Raw genomic sequence first — 24,424 nt, 5'->3', positions numbered from 1 at the left:
GAGTGCTGACACCGAGGAATCGAGCGGTTTAAAAGGTAAAATGTTGCAGTATTTGGGAACTGATTGACGGTGACGGGGAGCGAGGTTGTAATTTCGAATTTTAAAAGCTCCGCAAGCAACAAATTCCCAATTTTTTTGCGAATCCTTAAGTAAAGGTATCAAACTTTGACGAAACATCAAAGTTTCGAATGGCATGAAATGCGAAAATGAGAAAGTTTAACAATCTGAAACACCGAAATTCTGAATGATCGAAAATTTCGTCACTTTGATTCTTTTCTGTTTTGGATTTTCCATATTTTTATGTTCGGAATCCTCGCACTGAGGGAAATTTTTATTTCCGGTTATCTGTACCTGTTTTTCTGATTTTTCACACCCACTCGTTCGGTAAACTTCGTCTCTAACTGTATCGAAACTTTATTTTTCCAAATTTTTCTCTATCGGAACTTTACTTTTCGGAACTTTGCCCCATCGTAACTTGAATTTCAATTTATATTGAGACATCGGCTTTCCGACCATTCGAAACTTTGTCGTCTCTTCGTAATTTCTTCTCTTTACTTCAAGTTTCGCCTCGAAATAATTCGGAATTAGCCGCTTTCGGAACTTTACATCTTCCGATACTTTCCACGACTCTTCAATACTGTACGAAAAATTCAAAACTGGATTTTTCTTAATTCACAAAAATTTCTTTGGGTATTAAAGATCCGTTCAGTGATTTTTTTTTTTTTGCATGTTAAGATCAAAGCGTAGAAAAAAATGTAACCTGGAACCTGAATTTTTTTCATCGTTTATCCGCAATCTTCGCCTTCGTGAAGATATCTGTCAACGATCCTTGTGACGAAATTCACGAATAGCACGGCTATCCAAATGCCGAATACCGTGAGCATCAGCAAGACGGCCAAGTTGACGATTTCGTAAATCAGTACAACGGTGCACCATAAAAGTTTGAACGGTATCAGAACGACTCCTAAAACGGCCCCCATGGGACGGTTGATTGCGAAGGAAGTTAATAAATGGGTAAAATTGTATGAAAACGAAAAATACGATTTCAGCAATGATTTTTTCAGCTGCACATCAAGACCAAGCGAACGTCATTCGCTCTCGCGATCATGCCGCCCGAATATCGCGTATAAAAAATTCACCGTGACTAGTAGAAAAAGTGTCATTAGTAAGCACGATGTCAAAAGTAAAATTAGGGACAGTAAGGTCAGTGCTACGATTTTGAAAAGCGTCACGCATCCGGACAATAACCAATTCCATACAGATTTCAGGGTATCCGACACACCCATTCTCTCATATTAATAATTTTAATCCGATCGATTTCAGGTTATTCCCGGATATTCGCAAATCAATTTACACATTTTTTTACGATTATCTCTTGTTTCGAACAGCTGACTAATATCATGCCGCTGCGAAATCAAACGCACGCTTCAGATTTTTGCTGTCAGCTGTTTGCAGACTTCAAAGTGCGTATGGCAATGAATTTCCGTAAACACAGTATTATCATAATTATAAGTGAACAATGTCTACCTTTTGTAAGATTGAAACATCGATGTTATTTTTTTACAGGAAGGTGCAGCAGGCTGTAAATTCATCGTCGTCATCGTTATCGCAGCTGTGTCGAAGTGATTAATTCTGCAAAAAATATCTTGACATTTTATAGCGGATCGACATTGCGAAGAAAGTTGAAATATACGCTATTTCAATATCGAAGCATCACTGTATAACAATAATAATTTATTAATCAGATACAATTTATAGATTCTTCGGTACTCCTCAGAAAAATGGAAACAGTCTGGCACAGCCTGTAAGAAATAAATGTAATTCCTCTTGTCGGCAAAGCGACGAACACGACTGTTTTCGGTCACAATCGTTCGACATTTCTCCACGAGAAAGGTCGGCGAATGAATACACACTAAGAACTTTCTCTCAAGGAATCTGACGTTGTCCACGTAGCTAATTCTGTGCTTCTGTAGCCTTGAACACGAGCAAGCAAAGCAGGTATACTTTTCAAATGACCAGCTGCTGGTGGTCGACGGATATCCGTGGCCTCGTTGGAATTCACCAAAAGCGAAGACCGACATCGCGACTTCCTCCGGGCGATATAATCGATCCGAATATAAAAGCCTACGAATAGTCGAGTCGGAAAGCGGTTACCTCCAGGACCTTTCCAACAACTTGGACATCTCGTTGCCAATATCGATTCCTCGTCTTAATTCTCGGCTTTTGGCGATATTCTGTGAAGGATATAGTCGTCACGATTACGAAGAAGAAGTCGACGACGAAGAAGAAGAAGAAGAAGAAGAAGAAGAAGAACTCTAAAATAACGCTAAAACAGGGGCAGACCATTCGGAGAAACTTTATGAAATGTTAGCCTATAGTAGCAGGCATTTCGGTCAAGCCTTAGCTAACATTAATGTATATCGGTCATAAAATAGTATATTTTGTTGATAAAGTAAACTTTCAATTACCCCGTTAAAATATAAATTCGAAAATATTATTACACTAATACAAGAACATCAATTTTTTGCTTGCGAGAATAATAAAAAACATTTGCTTTCAAAGGAGGTGTTAATTGATAACGCATCGATTGCTCGACAATAATATCTCAGCAAATATAATGTTTACCGCATGCATTCGAGAAGAAAGACAATATATAATCCATTCAATACTCAATGAATAATGAATTCACGTTTCGCCGAACACCTTAACGTGTGTTAATAATTAACGACAATTAATATCAAATAAAGTAGGAATAAATTGATCAGGATACGACCATAAATGGCATCTCTGCCATTCTCAGGTCATCAATCGATTTTCCAATAAACTTTTCAAACTCCTTTAGCTAGCGTTGTGAAAAGAAAAAAAAACAGTAACAGGCGAAACATGCAGACGTAACCAATCGTTATCACTGTAAGGATGGGATGCAAGAAATTGCAAAATTATTTCGTACCTTCGGCTAGTCGTCTTTGGCAGATTTGGGCATGTTGGCCCGTTTGTAGTGGTAGAATATGTTGATGTTATCGTCGTAAGTCTTCTTCAATGAGCCACACTGCAGAGAGTCAGCCGCCAAGTAGCAGGCTCCAACGGCAGCGGAAGTCTTCAGACGAAGAAGAGTCAGCTCGTCGACTCCGGGTGTCCCATGGATCTGGTCGACGAATCCCTTCTTCATGTACGTCCAGGAATGCCAGACGGAACCAACGCAGACGATTCTGAGTCCACCGGGAGAGAGAAGCAGGTCCTGGAATTGAGTCGATGGGACCAATTTTACAGGGTGAATGCAAATGTCGATTTCTTGTCTTCGACTGCCGTGAACTTTGGAGATTTTAGGGAAAATTCACGGCTGACGAGCAGTTGATTGATTAATTCATAAGTCAGCACACATGTTCATCTTTCGGAAGAACCAGTTGATTGTCGTAAGATTGACGATACTCGGTTGGTCTGGTTCAAATTCGTGAGGCACTGGTCTTTTCGGAAAGCCATTTGTCATTTCCGATTAAAAAATGGTCCTATGTGCTGACCGGCCACTTGAGGGGCTAGATATACCTGGGTAGGTAAAGAGAATCGATTTTTTAAAAAGGTGCCCATTCGAAAGTAATATCCTTCGAGTGTATAACCTGGAAATTTCATAAGGATATTCGCAGTGATGACGAAGTTACAGCGTTTTGTAACCGACCGGGTGAGCAGCGAAAAGGGCATCAAAAGAAGGAAGGATCAGGTTGATACAGCAAAGAAAAGATCTAATGGAAGCGTCGACATCTCAGGAAGATCCGTCGTATGGCTCAGGAATCGACGATTTCATGTGAGTTTGAAATAAACCAGTTATTTTATTGTCAGTGTAAACTCTACTCAAAACTGTAAACGCGTTTTTCTTCAAACAGTGTTTTCAAAATCGGTACCAGAAATATCTCCGCCACTACTGGACCGATCGGGATCTAGTTTTGCACAATTACGTTTCACACAATAATCTAGTAGTTATCGAGCAGTTTTTTCGATACCTGGCAAAGTTTTTTTTTTTTCTTTTTCATCACAAGTACCGAACAATTTTGAGGCGAAAAATCGCCTATTTTATTCCAGAGACTGCTATGGTTGGAAAAAATTCAACTTTGAAATTCCGACTCGACAAGTACTAGTTTTATCTATCTGCTTTAAGAAAAATTTTTTGTTCCCTTCTTCAGATGAAAAATGGCAGAGGCACGTCTGGTACCGCAAACGCTATCGACAAAAACACGTCCCAGGAAAACGAGCGTAACTTTTTTACCGTTTGAAATTTTTCAACCATATTTTCACACAATACAGATAAAACGTCATAGTTTCAAAGCCGTACAATGGTTGTAGATAAAATTCAGTTTTGTACGCGAAAAAAATTCTCAAAGACAACCCTAGTTTCAACCGCCCCAGGTGTAAATCCAACCCCTCAAGAGCGCGACAAGGTCACTCACGTTATGCGCCTTGGTGGCAACGACTTGAACGTAACGCGCCAAGATCTTCCCCGTATCTTCGAAGAGTAGAAGGCAGAGGGGATCCTCGTGCTCGCAACCTTTCGCCAGTTCTTTGGCGAGCATCGCGAACTTGCTTTTGTCAAAGTTTGCGTAGAGATGGGGTAGGAGGTCGGTCCTGTCTGCCACGTGGAAGAAGTTTCGCATCGCGGGCCAAACGTAGCTGATCGGTCGCGGTGACTTTTCAAGGTTGTCCATATCGTCGAAGACGTACTTCGCCGCTCGGTGGGATATCCAATAGGCTGCAGGGATTCGTTAGACTCGCTTAGATTCAAGATTTCAAGAATACAAAGATTTCAGGAATTTCAAAAGATTTCAAGGAATATTAAAGGATTTCAAAACACTTCAGCAGATCTTAATTGCAGAGGATTGTAAAAGGTTTCAGCGATTTCAGAAGATTTCAAAATATTTCACGGATTTCAAAGGATGTCAACGGATTTCAAAAGATTGCAAAAAAATCTTAAAAGACTTCCTGGGATTTCAGTGGATTTTTTCAAATGAAAATATCAGAGGTTTTAAACACAAATATCTGAAGATTTCAACAAATTTCAAAAGATTGCAAGAGACTTCAAAAGATTTCAGGCATTTGAAAAGATTTTTTCAAAGGAAAATTTCAGTGATTTCACAAGATCTCAGACGATTACAAGATATTTCGAGAAATTTTACAAAATTTCCAACCAAAAATTTTTCCACACCAGATTTCACGAGTAATTTAGTTTGTTTGGTTTGTTTCGACTCTCGTCAATTAGTATTACTCTGGAAACAAGTGATTCCGAGTGTAAAAAAAAAAAAAAAAAAAAAATTGAGGACGGGAATAATTAGGAGAGTGAATTTAAAAAAAAAACAAAAAAATCTAACCGCTGCCTTCGTCTCCAATCATGTGACCCCAGCCTCCGCATCCGTGTTTCTGTCCGTCTGGATTGATGAGCAGAGCATTGCTTCCGGTTCCCGCAATGAGAACAACACCGCCGTTTTCGATGCCGGTTTTTATACTCCCCAGGGTATCAGATCCAATGAAATATCGTCTGGACGCCGTTGGAAACTCGTTGAAAAGCGTCTCCTTTAAGTGACGGTTGCTTTCGTCTTGCTCGCAGCCACTCAAGGTCAGACCCTGATTTACAAATTTGAGAATTATTAAATTTGAGCATATCGTTAGTGAAAAATACGCTCCGAGATAAGAACGTGCGAGTTCAATGCTCTCGCGTTCATTACACGCCATTCATAAACGATCATATCAGTCACAGAGTTTCGAGTGAATTGAAAAAACAGTCAGGGATTCCACTTACCACAGAGTCCAACGGCGATGACGCGGGAATGTTTAATTCCTTTTTCGCCGTTGTTATCATTCCATTGATCCTAGCCGCTGTTTCTCTCATACCGAGTTGCTGTAAACGGGCAATTTAAAAATCTTTCCGTAAAAAAAACCTTTCGCTAATTCGTATACACATCGACGCACCAACGCTTACCCAATGATTCGTACCCGGTCCTTTCATCTCGATCAACTTCTCGCCGTGTCCGTTCATAATTATGAGTGTCGAGTGAGTGGCACCGCTGATATGAAACAGAAATGAATCGTTGTTAAACAACCTGTGCACAATCTGCTGCCTGAAATTGGCACGCTTTTGCAAATCATTTTTCATTCTTCATTCGCGTAGTAAAACGGCCGTGAGATTCATGTTTACTTTGCATAGTTTTGCCACGAAAATAAATCGGATCACCGTGACAACGGTATAAACCCGTTGATTAGATAAGATAGAAGTCGGGGAAAAATTCGCAATCAAATGCAATGCTGAAAGCCGTTCGAAACGTGCAAGGTTTACATTAGCGCTGCAGACAAAGATCCAGTAAAACAAAACAAGTCCGTCAAATTGTAAAAATTAATTAAAGGATTGTACTCGATAAGAAGGCCGAAAAATGACGATTTTTCAAGGGTTCTTCACGAAGAGACAGTTCAATTTGTTGATATAAAAATTTATACACGTATTTGGATAACACTGAACTTCGTTCTGATGTTTTTTATTTGTAAAAACAACCATTTTTAATGCTGTTGTAGCCGATCTCTGAGAGGATCTGTAAAAAACAGCGTCTTACGGTGAACAAGAAATTACTGTAAGAAGCTTTATTTACTCTCAGCTCGTCTCAACGAACTGTTGAAACTGGAGCAGAGGTCAGAATCCACGAGGAGCATCGTGCTTGGTAAAACAAGCACGCGTCATTTCATACCAGCGACCGAAAAACGTGTGGAAAATACCCCGGTATCGCATTATTTTCGGAAGTTACTCAAAGCATTTCAATCTGGCTTCGGTCAATGTTTTACCAGAGGTTGAAATACAACGAGCCTGAAGTTAGTAACGATACGTCAAAGAAACGTCAGGGAAAACGTAATTAATTGTTCAATTTTAAAATTACATACTTTCAATGAGCTTTCAAATTTTTTTTATCGCGGATTTCCTAAATTTCCGACAATCCCGAAGGTGCGAAGTAACATTGAGAGAAATTTTTCAACGATACCTGTTTTCACTCAATTTTTCTAGTTATCGCAACAAATGAAATTTTTCTCAGTGAACGATTTTTTCGATACACGTATCGTTACAATAATTTCAACCTCGTGAAATATGACAAGATTAAACAAGTCGCGAGCTTTATAATCGAGTTTTTTTTTTTTTTTTTTTTTAATCAGATGCAATTTTCAAACAACAATAAATGTCTGATTTCAACCGAGCCTATTTATTTCAATACTTTCCAACCAATTCATGGACACTCGAATAATTACCATCGATTTATCGTTCAATTTATCCCACTTGTTGGACCGAATGGTGCAAGTATCGCCTGCCTGAAAGGCCAGAACACAACGACAAGACCAATTGCGAAATGGACTAGTTCTTAACCGAGAAGATGCCACTTGGTGCAGAAATTAATTCCGAAAAAATTTATCCGTTAACAATAACAATCTGCATAAATCTACTTGTATCCCAGATGAACACGTCTATAATCTCAAATAACAAACTTTGACTTTTCACCAAAATTCGAAACCCAGATTTTTGGTGCAAGAATTGGAAAGACTGGGAAATTCTTCCGCTTAAATATGTTTCAAGGTCTGTGGAGGTCGAATAAAGGTCAAAAGTAGACAACAATAAAGCGGATAATTTTGATGATCCAAATCTCACGCGAGATGTTTCGCAAAAAAAAGTTGTCGTAAGGTTTGGTCAGGAGGATCTGATTGGCTTTTGAAATTTTATCCTCAAGTCAAACTTCAAGGTTAATCAATTATTATTTAACGAAAGGGCTTTTCATCGTTTTTCCTCACCCTGTATAAAACCCTTGAAAATTGTCAATCAGAGTCGGTGGAAACCTGTCGGTTATAAACTTTTAGAGAAGCGTTCAAGTGGCAAAGAAACTCACCCTTCCACACCTCCGATTCTTATTTCATCCGGAGAACGTTTTTCAGCTGCCTGAATTTCGGCGGTCTTATCAATCCGATCATCGTCCAATTCATCGTCAGTCTTGATTTTTTCGGAACCTGCGGCCGCTTGTTCTTTTCTCTCGTCTCGTTTCGTTCTCCGCAATTCGTTCTCATCGATCTGAGATTTTTTTTCCTCGCTCAGTGCCACCGGCTTTTGAAGATCCTTTTTACCCATCATTTGGAACCGCTTTTATTAACCTGTTTCGCAACAACAGGCAAGAAATTATTTCATTTATAGTATTAACGTACGGTTAAACAACTTCATCGTCCATTATGCTCCGCTCGAAATAATTTATCACTCAAGGTTAATAAATGATTGGACTTGCTTAACCCTCGGGATAATTTGCATTGTTTAAAAATAGGCTCACTCGCAACGAAATTTTACGTTATGGAATGTTCATTTTTATTTATTTTTTTTCCCCTTCAGAGTACTAGTAGACAAACAGAAACAGTGTATCAATATTTAGGACGTAAATGAATAAATACATTTAAAAAAAAACTGTATATTTGTTATTAAAAATAAGGTAGGGAAAACACAGAATAGGTTTAATTAAGCGTGAACAAATATTTGAACATTTTTGTTCGAGTTCCATTCTGTCTAGGCTTATTTATTATACTATAATTTTTTTGACATAAATTGAAATTGAAGTTGAACAAAAAAAAAATCCATGCGACATTTGTTTCGTAAATTTTCGGGGGATGAGTAGTTTTGAATTTAGTCTTTTGACCGTTAACCGTGAAAGAATAATCCGACATTATCAGCATCTAAACAAATTGTAAGTTTGAATGTTTGAATATTGTATCAGCAATTTCTATCACGCGCAACTGACATCAATTTGTATAAGATTTTTCACCACTCGTTTTAATTCTTACGTTATTTCTATTTTTGCCTTAAACTTTTATACGTGAATCAGGTGAAAACGCAGGTTCCGTGACATATGGAACGTTCGATTATTTCTAGCTGTCTGTTAACTGATTGACTAATTGTGAAACTAACCAGTTAACTAATAAGTTAACTGTGAACGAACGGACTAGTACAGAAATTCGCACAGCTTAGTACAAAGACTATGTTATTATTTTTGCCACATGTCATATCTTTAATGCTATAAAGCACAACATCTTGTACAACCATTTCGCGATATTGTCGATCGTTTTTTGATAATTGCAACGCAAAATCAGTTCGCGAGGTTTACTCTACTTTTTTAGTTAAACTAGGCTTTAACGTCAATTTATTCTTGCACGAGCATTAAATTTTCGCAACAGTTGCAAGAAAATCTAGCAACAGCGATCGTAATGAGAAAGAACAGCAACGGATGCTAGAGTTTCCGGTAACGGCTAGAAAACTAATTTTCATTTTCTACCTAGAACTATATTTTTCGATTGCGGTAAAAAATGAATATAGTCAAGAACCGAGCGGTAACCGGAACTAAAAATTTCTCTCAGTGTATGGTTCTATAGGATCGTTACTTTGACAAATTCGCAAGTCGAGTCACGATTCGAAACTAGGGTTATTTAAAAAACGTATTTTAGTTACCAGTGATGTCTGGAATCGGGATTTTGTGTATAGTGGAACCTTTACTGCCGGAGCAAGAAACGTCAGAGCAAGACTTGCGAAATTTAACAGTCAGACTACACACAGCGGCGAAGGTATTCGTGGCACTGACAGCGATGATCGAGACTAGTTTTGAACCTCCTCTACTTGAGTCGACGCGATTCGGAGTGAAAATTGAACGGGGAAGGGGCGGTCACGTGACCGCTTCTGATAAACTCCTCGACTTTAACGAAGCATTATTTTTTCCCCACCAATCTATCGCCCCGACATATTGCCGACAGATGAAATTCAAATGCCGACAACGGACGACGTTGATCCATCTCTCACGTGACGCGTCACGCCGCTCGACGGTCAATTGTTTCGTACATATATAGGGCATTCCGTGACATCTCGATCAAGATTCTATGTCAATGTCTCGGATTGGCTTTACAGTTTTTATTTATTTATTTTTTTCCATTTTTGAATGAAGGTACAAGACGAAAAACGCAATTCACCTTTTCTATGATCGTGGGTCACTAGAAAAGGAAAATAAATAAATAAATAAATAAAATAACAGAAAGTAAAAATACACTTTAACTGTCAACTTAAGTCAATTGATTTTAAATAAGTAAATTTGTTGGAAGTAAATCTGTCGGAAAGTAAGTTTTGTTTTATTTTATTGAAATCATGGCTGACAGAGGGTTAAATTTATGGTTTTTTACGAACATATAATAGCTGTCTCTCGTTACAGTTTAAAATATTACTATTCAAATCGAAAATACAAAGTTTTCGATTAATGACAGTGATTTTCGTTAGTTTTGAAGCTTTGCGCAGGCACAACAATTACGTTTACCGATGTAGGTAGTGATAAATAAATAAGTGACATTTTTCTGGATCGGTAAAACGAAACGAGGCTCAATCTAGCAGCTAGAGGGACGATTATGTTATTTCACTTTTTATATTTTCCACTATCCAAGCATTCCGATTGGTTGATTAATCGTAAACTTTGCAAACGAATCAGAATTCTTGGCTAGTGGGAAATGTAAGAAGTGAAATTACATAATCAACCCCTAGAATTAGGAACCAAAAGTTATACTGTTCATTCGAACAGGTTAGTGAAGTCCGAAAATCGAAATTTTGTGAAATACCTTGCAGCCCCAATACTTTTATAGAATTATGTGGATAATCGTTGGCTGCATTTTTCTATTTCAAATAAGTTTAACACGTTTCGCTACCAACTGGCTGCTAGCTTCAGTTTGATTAACCCTAAGAATCTACACCTGCCCCCCTAACCCCACATAATTCTTACGGCGTGGTAAAATCTTTTATCTTACCTCGTTCAATAGAGTTTTCGATGGTGAAAAATTCATATTCGATTTCTTTCGCATGTACTGTTCTATTCTTCAGTCATTCAGCTTTCGAATAATAAAAAAAACCCTTCTACGACAAACAGTAGTCAGTTAGCAGGGTTAAAAACAGTTATGTTCAGACTCACCATACTAGCTAAACTAAGTGAATTTCGTATTTTTCTTGCAATAGTTGTGATTCGCCACGGATGATACGTATCATTTTGCGGTGAATCGTAACCAGGACTCTGAAGTTCTGTCTTATTTTTAAATCTTGAAAGCGGTTATAATCACCACGTAGATGGATCGGAGGTATCTTTGAACGAAGAATCTTATTTTCACGATTGAAAAATAATTCAGAATCAAGCCCGATAGAAATTTGCTTCGCAGCAATTACCAAAGTTTCATCATCCGCGTTAAGAGGAAGGAATCGTCCAAATCGGTTGGTGAAACAGTCCGCGGTAGAGAAATCCGTCTTACCGTACAATAACCGCGCCGTTGTCCGCCATCTACATGCGAATTCGCGTCCAAGGGTCCTAAAAGCCAAACGTAAATCGAAGTTGCCGAGACATCCGCGGGGCAGCAGCACCGATGCGATATTTTTCGTTCACGCACGCAGGCGGGCAGGCAGCGATCAGCGAGAGAGAGCAAAGCAAAAGCACGTCCATCAGAGTGCCGCGAGGGGCGAGAGAGCGACAGCGAGACCGCGCGCATTGCCGTCGTTGATCGTCGACGGCCATTGACTGACCTGTCATGGGCAACTTCCAAAATGGCAGAAGCCGTGCAGATGTTTTTGTTCCTATTTAAATCGAAGTACAGGCGAAAAGTCGACGATACTTCGTCACCCGATTCCGCGTCGTTAATCGGTAGTGTACCGTGGGTGTTGTGGATCGTCGTACTTTCGGCTATAATAAGGAAGGCAAGCGGCGCCGTTACCCTAGACGAGACGATCACCTCAGTCTGCAGCCTCGATTCTTGCGTTAACGGTGATTGCGCCAACGGAACCTGCCTCTGTCACGAAGGATGGCAAGGACCCGCCTGCCAGTATTGCGGCGGCAAAGTGAGGTACAAAATCACGAAAACCGAAAACCCTCCAGAAAATAACCAACTTTTCTCGTCCTGCCGACGAACCGTCTCACGTACGAACGTGTCGCGAGAACAACGGGATTTCATTTCTATACTTATTTCCCTCGTCAATCGCGGCATATTTCACTACATTGAACCTCGTTTGTTTTATATTTTCGCCCATCCTCCCCCCCCCCCCCCCCCCCCCAGCCCCCCTGCTGGCCTCCTCGTTCCGCCCTCATTCGCCCCGTTATTTGAGTATCGAATAAGCATCGAAACGGGCGAGTAATTACTCGTGCATAATAGTTTGTACAACATACCTGACCAGCAGTTGTTGCCACCTTCGTAACATCGCCGCAACTGCACTGTGTGCATTTAAAACTGTTATGGCTGACGTTTTTGTAACCAGGTGCTAATCTGCGCGCTTTTTCGTACCTCACGCACCGTCTTTTGTCTCTGTAGCTATGTTCGCTCGACAGCTGGCTCGTCTGTGTTTTTTTTTTACGAGTTTGTCCGTCTCTATGACGATTCGGGTGTAATTTACGTACGTATGTATCGTAGTATGTCACTTTGGGCCACTGTCACCTGACTGCGAAATTTCACAACTGTCGAAATAACGACGAAAATGGTTGTTCGAGTCATTGTATGTATCGTGCATGTCTTTTTAATGCATGCTTAATTGATTTTTGACACAACTGAGACGACGATATGCGATCGTTTTGAACTTAGTAACGTTACCGTAACGATTCGTGCATAGGAAAAACCGTTATTTAGCAATTTCGACACTGTTTGAAATTCGGTTTAACCGTAATAAAATTAATTAAACGTATTGATATCCTGTAATCTTAGTTCATTAAAAATCATTGTGGAATCAAGAATACAGCGGTTTTCTTTTCTCAATTTTTCGTCGCGATAACGTTACTAACTTCAGTCTCGCTATATGCGTCGTTCATTTTATGGGTTTAAGCTACAAATTATCGACACACCCGTTTGTTTACAATGCGATCTACTCATTCTGTTTATTGTTTTTTATTTCTTTTCTTATGAACGTGGTTCTTAAAATTCGGTCGGTTAGAAAGGAAAATTCGTTACAAGCATGCCAGATGTTTCCAACCGATTAGGAGTCGACGTTTCCATGAGGTTGAAGTTAGTAACGTTAACTTGACGATACAACAAGGTCAAAAATCGTTGATGAGCAATTTGAGAATGACTTTCAAGCATTTGGCTTTTCAGAGTAAGACGATAATTTTGTTTGTAACGGTTTACTAAATTTCGGGACGTCATAAAGGTGCGATTTGGCGGTTTTTCCTAAACATGCATAGTTTTACAGTAACTTTACCAACTTCATTCTTGTACATTTCTTTAGCTGAGAAAGTCAATTCGACTAGCAAATTAACTCGAGAAACTGATAACTAAGAAATTGTTCTGAAATTCTTGAAAAACTCTGACCGAGTACAATTATTATCATTATACAAACACAAAGTCAGAAAATTATTTAGGGTATTTGCTTTGAGGTTGTGAAATTTTATAAATGTACTCCCTACGAAATTGAGGAAACTTTTTACCGTTGAACTCATTCTTGCTAAAACTAGTCAACGAGAGTATTTTTGTTTCAGGTATTTCGCATTATCTTCAGCCAAGATGGTGTGGAACCTCTTTAGCAAAACTTTTTCTCGACTTCCTGAGGCTGAAATGTATTTGTTGTTCTATATCTTGCTCTTTTTATTGTTCTTTTTATGGCGGGGTTGAGGCGGGATTACCTGAAGGAGTTAGGAAGAATTTGCCGCTATCGTTTGGTCCGAGGAAAGGAGAACAGAAAGTAAAAGTTGCGAGAGAATGGTTTCAGAGGTGCTGCCGAAGTTAATCGTACCAAATTCGTCCGAATGGCATCCCTCTGATACGGAAAATTGAAAAATTTCTAATTCCAACCACGTTGTTCGATGGTGTTTTTTTTTTTTTTCTTTTCTTTTATTCGCTATGAGTTTTATACGCGTCAATTAATAGTTGAAGCCAATCGACTCGACGTTAAGACAATTTGTAGAGAATTCAAACCCGAAGATACGAACTAGCTACAAAATGATTCTGTGCCAAAATGGTCGACTTTTTATCGAAATTATGTATTCATAGTTCATTAATTGATATTATAAATCGTAATTTCACGATCAGGATGAAAGAAAGCAAAGTTACTGTAACAAATGAAATTTTTTACAGTGTAGCAACTTTTATACGGAATTGCGTTAAATTTGCAGCTTATTATTTAAAACAGAGTTCTTTTCTATCGTTTCGTTCGAGGTTTCGTTACTTCTACGTTACTGGCTTCTTACTTCAGTCTCGTTAGATGAATTTGGCGGTTTCCCGCATGGATTTAGACGCGCGTCGCCGTCTTAATTGACATAAGTTACTACCTAACCGTATAGTTGATGTTATAACGGTACCCAACTCGGTAAATGGAATTAGTAGGTACAGTGACGTTTGCACTGCAGAGACGCATGGATCGACGAACGATGCTCAGAGAGAGAGAGAGAGAGAGAAAGAGAGAGAGAGAGAGAGAGAGACAAAGATGTTGTACCGGATAGTGTGGAATTCCTTGAAGGTCGGGCTTCTTTATTCCCGCTTCTGATATTAGCGCCAGATTGAAGTTATTAACGTTAATGTTAAGGAATATTAAAACAAAAATGATTGTTTTGAAAATTCCGAACGACTTTAAAAGAGTTTAATTTCCGAAATTAAGAGTACACTTTGCTTTTTAATAATAGATTACTAAATTTAAGACGATTATATTTCTGCGGACTAAAGAGTTTTCCTAAATATGAATCCTTAGATCAAAGTTATCAACTTCACTCTCTTATAGTTAGCCCCATTTTCTGTGAATACATCAACGTTCAACGGATTTTAAAATAATGCTAATTAATTGTCAATATGCAATTAAAATGCGAGGTTGAAGTTATTAACGTTATCGTAATAATTCAGGTTACGGAGAAATCGCTATTTCACAATGTTGGGAACGTCTGAAACGCAGTGAATTATATTGAGGCAAAAGAAATTCAGATTTTTGAAACTCAGCTACTTCAAAGTCACTGTAAAATTGCAAAACAGTGATTTTGTTTTTTTTTTTTCCACCAGACTTGGAAAACTGCAATTTTTTTTTGTCCTTTCTCCGTGAATCTGAATCGTGATCATTGTGCCGAATGACCAAAAACCGATTTTAATACAATGCTAAGCATATTTTTTTATATGAATCCTAGAAAATTTGTTTTTCTAAAAAATTCTTACAACGGTCGCGGTTCTTTATAATGGAATAAATTATAAAACAAACGAGAGAAAATATGTTGATTTGGCGTTGAAATTATTATCGTATAAATGTACAAACGATGAAATAACATATGTAGAAGGTCACCGAAGGCGTTTACCGTGAGAAAAAAGAAATAATACCATGTATCAAAACAATTTCATCTTATCCCAAGAAAACCTGTTCTAAGTTGTATATTTAACTGGCCGATGAAAGAAAAATTTATCCGTAAACGGGTACTAAAACTATACAAGTGAAGGTTTGTCCGAAATTTGCGAATAATTATACTTCGCAGCTAGAGAAACTGTTCGATCAAAGCTTAATAAAGTTTTCACCTTGATATAGCGTTTATTAAATTATAATATATTGTGTAAAAAAAGCCGTCCGAAACAACGCTTAAAGTCTTATTAGACGGATATTCCCAACCAAAAGTGAGTCTCGGTGAGAATATTGAACACTGCGCGATTAGATAAATATTTAAATTAATCGTAACCAAGTTGACACGATGATTCGTTTTGAATAATAATAATAATAATTCCAAAAATTTGTTAATCAATTGTGTTTAAACAAAACTTTTTGTCACAAATCTCTAGCGAAATATTTTTAATTTCACATACAATGAATTCATTGGCTTTTCTGAATACCTATGATGTTTTTTTTTTTTTTTTGATATTACAGTGATTTTGAACAATTCGTTTTCGAGAATTTAAAAAATTTTCGAAAAATTGATCACAAGTCCTAAATTTTTGGACAGGTTTTCGTAAATGGTTATGCGTTACACCGATGATGAAGTTTTTTAGAGGCGTAGAACTAACAGTATCATAAACAAAGCGTTGGAAAATTTTTGAAATTTCAAAAAAGTTTGCAAGTATTCAGTAAAGTCGATGAATACATTTTAAATGAAATAAAAAAACATTTCACTCGATCGTTAGAGATTAGTTGCACAAATTTATGTTTGAACAATTTATCAACAACTTTATGGCAATGTTATTATTCAAAACGAATTATCTCATCAACTTGGTTACGATTAATTTAGATCTTTTCATCTCATCGCGAAGTGTTGAATATTCTAACCGGGACTGACTTTTGGTTGGGAATATTCGTCAAATAATACCTTAAGTTTAGAAAATCAAGATAAATTGTGTATTAAGTATAACGAAGTACTTTGTTATAAATTTTTTCACCAATTCCCCGAAGTCACGGATCACTCGTAAAATGTAAAACTGAAATTTTTCCCCCAAATTAACTGAAGTTGAATAACCCCAAATGACGATCCTTTATACGTATACGTTTTTACGTAGATCCTAGATAACTATTCAGACATTTCATTGATGCAACGTACAATGTGACGTACAATTGGACAGTTTGAACCTGTATAGGTGCAAACCGAGTTAGCAGCTACACAATCAACGGCTAATTTAGGCTGTTATCACGCACGATAGCCTAACTAAAAAGACTCATTCGCCTCGAGCCTATAACAGAGTCACTGAGTTAGTTCTTCGCGACACAAAAAGTCTTGCATAATTTTTTTTTTTTTGATGTATTTTTTATAATTTAGCCCGGTACACTTTTCTTTGAATTTTTAACCGAACAGGGTGACCAATGACCTGAAAAAACCTGAAAATTCTTGAATGTCACAAAATTCAAAGCGACCCTTAAAAAGCCAAGAGATTTCATTAAATTTTACCAACGAATCTGACAATTTTATTCTCAGTTTAATAAGTAACTTGAATTTCAGCAATTATTGGAATATCGATACTCGTTTAAATTTTGTTTAATTTGAGTCTCTTTTACAGATGGATCGATTTAAAGAAAATTAAATTTTTTTTTTCTTCCTATGCATGCAACATATTGTCATATTTATTTCGCGTTTTGCTAAGGTGATGTTAAAGTCAAAAAATCGAAATTTTAATGTACGAGTTGCTTGCTATGTTCCAAATATTTGGTAAATCACATTTAAAAATTTTGTACCACAAGTTACGGATCGTCAAAAAGGTTGTGTAAAAATCTTGAACGCGATGATTTCCTGGACGCCGATAAAAGTTGACGACATTGCGGCACACTGAATTTTTTTCTCCTTCTTTTTTTCTATCGGAGAAAGAGTTTGCTAAATATTACGTGACTGAATGACGTAACGCGTGACGAAAATGAAGCGACTCACTCCTCACGGATTCAAGGGTAGTAGATATACATATAAGGCAGTGGTTCCTTTCCGAAAGAAGAAGACGCTGCCTGCCAAAGTTCATAAATAATTCAAATGCATTAGAGAATGAGAGAGGAGGAGGAGGCGGAGGAGGAGGTGGTGGGTGCAGATTTGGATGGCCATGTGCCGGCACATACATTGGCTTTTGATCATATTCTGTAAGCGGATTATTAAAGGTTTTATCATTCACGTAACGCCCTCTTAACGATATACGCGGTTTCTATTGCATTAAAGTCAGATAATCATCAGACGGGGATTTTCAGGGATTGAACTGCGTCGTTTGATTTTACTCGAGAATGTTTTTTTTTCTTCAGCTACACTCCCCAACTGTTCGAATTTTTAACAATAAACGAAATATATGCGCTTCTGGGTACTGATAATTAAATATCAGTTGTTTTTTTTTGTGTCGTCAGGAAATCTAGGACGTGTCTTAGTTTATAATATTCGCCTCGTACTAAATTTTCCTGGACCGAACGACCAAACCATTGAGAACAGCTTATCAGCGATTTTTGAACGGTTCCAAGCGGTTACAAATTGATTTCAAACTGATTTCAACGATTCCAAAGTGGTTTCAAACGCTTTGAGGTGGCCTTAAAATGATCACGAACAATTTTAAACTATATTCAAAGAGTTTCAAATGATTTTCAAGTCGTTTCATGCGGTTAAAAATTGATTTCAAACTACTTCAAACTGATTACAACGATTCCAAAGTGGTTTCAAACGCTTTGAAGTGGTCTTAAAATTATCACAGTTTTAAAACGGATTTCAGACAGTTTCAAATTATTTCTAAATGTTTTCAAGCGATTACAAATTGATTTCAAACTACTTTAAACTGATTTCAAGTGGCCTTTATACAGTTACGAATAACTTCAAACTAATTTCAAAGAGTTTGAAATGATATCCAAGTGATTTGAAATACATTTCAAAGAGTTTTAAACTAATTTAAACGACTCCCAAGTGGTTACAAATGATGATTTTAAACTGTTTCAAACTAATTTTAATGATTTCGAAGTGCTTTTAAACGGTTTCGAGTAGTTCTAAAATGATTACGAACAGTTTTAACCTAATCAAAAAATGTCAAGGAGTCTATAATGATTTCTAAGTGGTTTCAATCGATTTCAAACTGTTACAAAATTATAAAAAAATTGTTAAAATCTAGTTTTAAAAAGTTTCAAACGATTTATAACTGGTTTCGATCTGTTTCAAAATAACTAACAAATCGTTCTAAAAATAGTTCCAAAAGAATTTAATCGATTCCCAAGTGAATCCAACCGTGAACAGTTTTAAACCGATTTCAAGGGATGTCTCGAGTGATTGTAATGAAAAGTGGTTTGTTATTTCAAAAAAATGTAATCAACTGAAGAAAAAAATGATGATTTGATATTTTGCTAGCCAAAAAAATTTAGTGTCTGCAAGAATAATCGGATTAAACAGTACAACCCGAATGAAAATTTTCCACCAATGCCAACGATATTCAATTTGACGAAAAAAAAAAAATTTCGAACAACCACGTGACGTGTATAGAAAGTGAATTTTTTTTTTTTTTTTCTCTCAACGTACAATTCAAATGCCCTGAACCTAATTCTCTCAATAACAAATATCAACATTCCGACACAGAGAAATTGCAACATACGCAACTAAGGAACGATGACGAAGTGTTATTAATAGAACATAATGCATATGGAAGTTTGTTAACACGAGGAGAATAAGAAGAGTAAGAAAGAAGAAGAAGCTGCGCGACGAAAGACGAATAAAGGAGCTTTGAAAAATTCAATTTCATTCGAACAATTTGCGTATAATAAATATGATATAAAGTATAACGTCGTGGACAAAGAATATTACGCGTTACGTTTTTAAGCCACCAGTTTTTGTCTCGGAAAATAATGTCGTCTCCCCCAGAATTCGCACCGTATCAACGCTACTGGTTTGTCGGTTGGTGCTTTTGTCTCTCGTTATGACAAAGCGTATTGAACCTCCACACCTTACAACCACATCGAAAATAGAAGCTCGTTACGGGAGTTCAGGGTCTAAATTCGCCACGTTGTTACATCCATGGCAAAGTTTGTGCTAGATTAAAGATAAATCGTGCCGAATGATTTCTGTCTCTGGTAAACGTGGTCTAAATACGAGGCATTCCACGTCAAATTAGCTAGCCCATTTGACTCGTCTCTACTTAGATTTTAATCAGTTTTTAGTACGATGTTCTTAACGAATCAAAATTGTCCCGGCAACTTTTTTTTAACGAACGATGAAATTTGAACAAAATTGAAAAAAACGATTCCGAAAATGCGATTTTCTTTTAAACCTGAAACAATTCACACGGAATGTATGATTTGGAATGTGATTTCAATATTTACGGTTTATTTCGCATAGTATTTTATTTTTCCATGCTGGAATTACGGTTTTTTTTTTTTTTTGTTTATGCTTCTATTCTCCGATTTAATCAGATCACGGAATCGTGAAAATAAGAAATAAAAACTTGCGTGAAAAATAGTAAATATTGAGATCCTATTATTTTGAACCGTGATAGAATCAGCGGGATTTTTTTTTCAGATTTAAAAAGAATTGCAGTTTTGGAATTGGTTTTGCCATTTTTTGGGAAAATCTGCAAAAATTCCCGAGACTTTTTGGGTTGGTAGGAAGGTAATAAGTCTGGTTGAAAATTTAGTAGATTCTTTCCAATTCAGAGGCTCATTTTATCCAGTTTGGACTCACGTGTTTTTTTTTTTTTTTTTTTTCAACTGCTCGTTGCAATGAGAAAAATTTCATTTGTTACGGTAAAACTAGAAAAATTGAGTAAAACAGGTATCGTTAAAAAAAAAACTGTTTGAATAATGTTGGAATTACGAAAAACGAGGCACGCGTAAACATTTGGCGCTATTGTCGATCCTTTTTTGGTTATTGCACACTTGTTGTAAATATATTTTCACGAATCCCTGCATTGTCTCGTATTCAAGGTGGTCGGCATGGCCATCCCATCCATTCGACACGGCTTAACGCCGCTTCCCGAGATTCGATCAATTCGTATTGTTTTCGTTCGTTTGTCTCGGGAATATTACGTGCGATAACTGCAGATGACGACGAAGCGGCAATCCTTCGTCTGAACAAAGACGCACGCACGAGACACGAGGGGAGAGAAATAAAACTCATTTTCAGTTCAATCCACCCACCACCACCACCACCACCACAAGGAGATGGAAACCATGGACCTGCATTCGTGCATATATATTGCCATCGGGTTTAAACAGTTTGCATTGCTTCTGCACGCTCAAGGAAATCAATATTTCGTTTACTTCTGTTCATGGTCAACTCTTATTCAACTCTTCTTCCCCAACGACAACCCTTTTACCTGAATCAGGGTGGAACAAAAGCCATTTTTTGGAGTCCCCCCCCCCCCCCCCCCAATTCTGACGCAATTATCATTGATTTTTATTTTAAAAAAATTGATTTTAGTACCTGTGGCTAAACGTCGGAGAACGTAAATCAAAATCGGTTATTATGTAAACAACTTATTCATTTTTCTTTGAATCCTTTTTTTTTGGAACTGTCTGTGATGTATATTCTCGTATCGAAATCATCTGAAGCTCGTTGGAATTAATTTGTAATAATTTTTAATCATATTGTAACGGTTTGAAATTATTTGAAACTCGTTTAAATGAGCTTGTAATAATTTTCAATCATATTGGAACAGTTTAATATCATTTAAAACTCGTTGAAATTAGTTTGCAATTTTTTGTAATCGTATTGTAACGGTTCGAATTCATTTCAAACTCGTTCAAATGAGATTGTAATAATTTCTAATCATATTGTAACGGTTTAACATCATTTGAAACTCGTTGATATTAGCTTGCAATAATTTGTAATCATATTGAAACGGTTCAACATCATTTGAGACTCGTTGAAATCAATTTCGAATAATTTTTGATCATATTGTAACGGTTTGAAATCGTTTGTAACTCGTTGAAATTAATTTCCAACAATTTGTAATCATATTGTAACGGTTTGAAATCATTTGAAACTCGTTGAAATTAGTTTGAATTAACTTAAATGACGATAACGAAGAATAATAATACAACACATACTAAATTTTGTAATTCCTTCGAAAAAAAAATGAAATAAAAATCACTGTCATTCTATAACAAGAACTGCATTTTTTTTATTAAGAGAAAAAATGAAAATAGTTTCCAGTACTTTACAGACTGTAGCAACTATTAAAAACTACTGGAAATTTTTCTCACATCGATCTGCTTGATCATACGCATACAATAAACATGGGTACCAACTTTAACTCGCAAAAAATATTTTTGTTCCTAGTTTCGATCACTTGCAAACGTGTGAGTTCATTTATTTATTTATTTATTTATTTATTTACTTATTGTTATTCTTCGATCGGTGTTTCAGGTTGACTGAGCCATCGGGAAGCATTCACGACGGCAACGGGAATTATTCAATAGACGTGAAATGTTCATGGCTCATAGACACCGGCACGAATTCCTCGATAAGGATGCACATCGAGGAGTTCGCAACGGAATGCGGCTGGGATCACCTTTACATATACGACGGGGACAGTGTGAACGCACCTTTGCTCGGCGTCTTCTCGGGCCTAATGTACAAAGATGGCTACCACATCCGGAGGGTGCCGGAAGTGATAGCGCACTCCGGAAGCGCCCTGCTACATTTTTATTCGGACGTCGCTTACAACATGAGCGGATTCAATATTACCTACAAAGTGAACGCTTGTCCGAGCAGGTAAATACCCAACAAAATAACAAAGCGAAAATTTGCAACAAGGCCGGAAGAATCGGTGAAAATTTACGTTTCAAATTCACATTTACAAGAAAAAAAAACAAAAAAAAAACGTACGATACAGTTTTACGATTCTAATAAGATTCGTTCTTACTAAACTGCTCTGCGATTAATCGATTGATGATCAAAGTTATCTCGTAATAATTTTTGCAGGCAAATCGGTATAAGAATCGATTAACACAGGTCTGCAACTAAAGAAAAAACAATGCACAGATTTCTTATAGATTTTTACTCAACGAAATAGAGACGAATACTCAAAATATTCCGTCACGTTAAGTTTTTTTCTTGAACTCGTGTTTGTAGTTTCATTTCGATTGAAACTCCCGTTTAAATCGTAATCCGTTATCTTATTGTTATCTTAACTTGTGGTTTTTTTTTTTTATGCAGACATCTTTTGTATTTCGCAAAAATACTGTACGTGATGGAGGAAAATTGAAGTCATTTATAGATTCGTCACACTCGAAAACGTAACATTCAACGAAAACATCCCGTGCAGGTGAAATAAAATACTTTTTTTTGCAGACCCGTGTGATCTGAAAAACGATTAATCGGTTAATCGCAAAGCACTGATTTCAACCGCTGAACGAATGGATGCACGCATTTCATCCGTGTTTCGAATTGATATGAAATATTACAGCAACGCAGCGAGTCTCGACTGGCGTTACTCAACGATTATAACGAAATAGTGAAATTTCGTGTTGGTTGTTTCACCGCGTCTCACCGCCTTCTTTTCTAATTACACCAACTTCCACGCACATCGCTGATCCTTGAAGATTGTCTTGAAACTCTGAACGACGACGGGTGGAAAATACTTATCCATATCATCGATTCGATCATTTCTCTCGGTGATCAGTTACTCGTTTTACAAATAAGTCAATTATACCGGGACAATCTCTTGAGACTTGAAAATCAACCGCGCATGCGCCGAATAATTAAATCTCATTGGTCGGCGAAATCTTCACGCAGCGATATTCTTGTCCGCGACGCAGGCCGGCCAACGTACGAAAAATGTGTACGTTTGCATTTTCGAAGAGCACAAGCATTGAATTCCGACCGTTCTTCGAAGAATCAACTTTCCGACACGACAACAAACGCTTCCCGAACCTTTCCGAGTCGCTACCTCAATTATTTGAGATTCTAACCTCGAAAATTCGTATCAACTGCATCGCCGGCAGAAACAGTTTGACAGCTGAAAACTCGGGTTGGCCAGCCTGAAACGAAGAGCCGATAAAACTCGCGCATGCGCGGTTGATTTTCAAGTTTCAAGAGATTCTCCCGGTATATACATGTCGAAATATCGCTCAGGATGCAACTTTTATTGCCTTAAAGTCACTGTTGCAGTGTCATTCCGTGGTGAAATCACACCTTACATGCACTTGGCGTACATATTAAGGTCGTCCTTGTTTAAAGCGTTGACGATTTTTTTCTGGAACGCCTTTCATATCAGCTTCAAATAATTCTAAACCGATTGCTTAATTTTTTTGCACATTCTTATCTCAACTCTAAAATTGAAAAAACATTAACAAAAGTATTCGCTTGAATTCTATCTCGGTACTTTTTTATAGAGCGTGAAATTTCCTACAAGAATCTGTATTTAGATAATTTGTAAGTCAAGCCGTTTACGAGAGAAAAACATTTTTTTTCAAGTGTTATTTAAATGGAAAATGGAACAAATAAAATAGACACCTCTAAATATCGATATCAGGAGCTCATATTTGGCTGAGAGATTCTATTTGACATGCTTTACCGAAATTTTGATACGCGTTTGGTAAAAAAATAAAATAGAAAAAAATTTTTTCCGGCACACCCTAATATGCTTACTATGCTTGTCCGGTAAATCATTGACAGTTTGCAACCTAAGTAAACGTGTAGTAGTCGGTCGGTGTCACGAGGTATAAAAACTGGAAATTCACTTGAATCGCGGTCAACCTTTCTCTTATATTCCACGGACCGAAATACATCGAGAAGACAACTTTGTTACACCTCGTGTATAATTTCTTTTCGCCGATGCGTGAAAGGAATGAAAACAGAACTTAATTATTCACTTTCGGTTCACTTCCGGCCTGAAATTGATTATTATATCAATTGTGCAATGTTTTTTTTTTGCCAATGTATTAAAAAAGACAATCGCAAACGTTACAAGTAACAAATTAAGATTTTCCTTATTATTCGATGTATAAACTGAGAAAAATTTCATTTGTTACAGTAACTAGAAAAGTTCAGTA

At 37.1% G+C, this 24,424-nt stretch overlaps 2 protein-coding genes across 5 annotated transcripts in view; one reads left to right on the top strand and one right to left on the bottom strand.

Annotated features, from left to right (window-relative positions):
* Positions 1 to 1,721: 1,721 nt before the first annotated feature.
* Positions 1,722 to 12,376, bottom strand: Nagk (N-acetylglucosamine kinase). Of its 2 annotated transcripts, none has more exons than XM_046635579.1 (8): positions 12,222 to 12,376; positions 7,899 to 8,157; positions 5,963 to 6,047; positions 5,783 to 5,881; positions 5,355 to 5,607; positions 4,440 to 4,738; positions 2,951 to 3,238; positions 1,722 to 2,234 (listed from the first exon to the last, which is right to left on the bottom strand). In XM_046635579.1, exons 2-7 carry the CDS (start codon positions 8,135 to 8,137, stop codon positions 2,957 to 2,959), a joined length of 1,257 nt encoding a protein of 418 aa, XP_046491535.1. In that variant the 5' UTR covers positions 8,138 to 8,157; positions 12,222 to 12,376; the 3' UTR covers positions 1,722 to 2,234; positions 2,951 to 2,956. The 2 variants fall into 2 exon arrangements, with proteins under 2 accessions (XP_046491535.1, XP_046491534.1); XM_046635578.2 differs by lacking the exon at positions 12,222 to 12,376 and adding an exon at positions 9,494 to 9,649.
* Positions 11,483 to 24,424, top strand: part of dsd (attractin-like protein dsd) — a 28,298-nt gene continuing 15,356 nt past the window's right edge. The window contains exons 1-2 of one of the 3 annotated variants that reach the window (XM_046635570.2): positions 11,483 to 11,901; positions 21,795 to 22,142. In XM_046635570.2, the coding sequence (XP_046491526.1) occupies positions 11,606 to 11,901; positions 21,795 to 22,142 (644 nt within the window). In that variant the 5' untranslated portion in view covers positions 11,483 to 11,605. Of the gene's footprint in view, positions 11,902 to 12,465; positions 12,545 to 21,794; positions 22,143 to 24,424 lie in introns of those variants that run through there. The other 2 variants (XM_046635571.2, XM_046635572.2) reach the window with 2 other exon arrangements.

The sequence above is a fragment of the Neodiprion pinetum genome, chromosome 7 (genome assembly GCF_021155775.2).
Source record: "Neodiprion pinetum isolate iyNeoPine1 chromosome 7, iyNeoPine1.2, whole genome shotgun sequence".
In the NCBI taxonomy this organism is placed as follows: Eukaryota; Metazoa; Arthropoda; class Insecta; order Hymenoptera; family Diprionidae; genus Neodiprion; species Neodiprion pinetum.
Note: the sequence above shows the minus strand (reverse complement) of the source record. Positions and strands in the feature narration are given on the sequence as shown.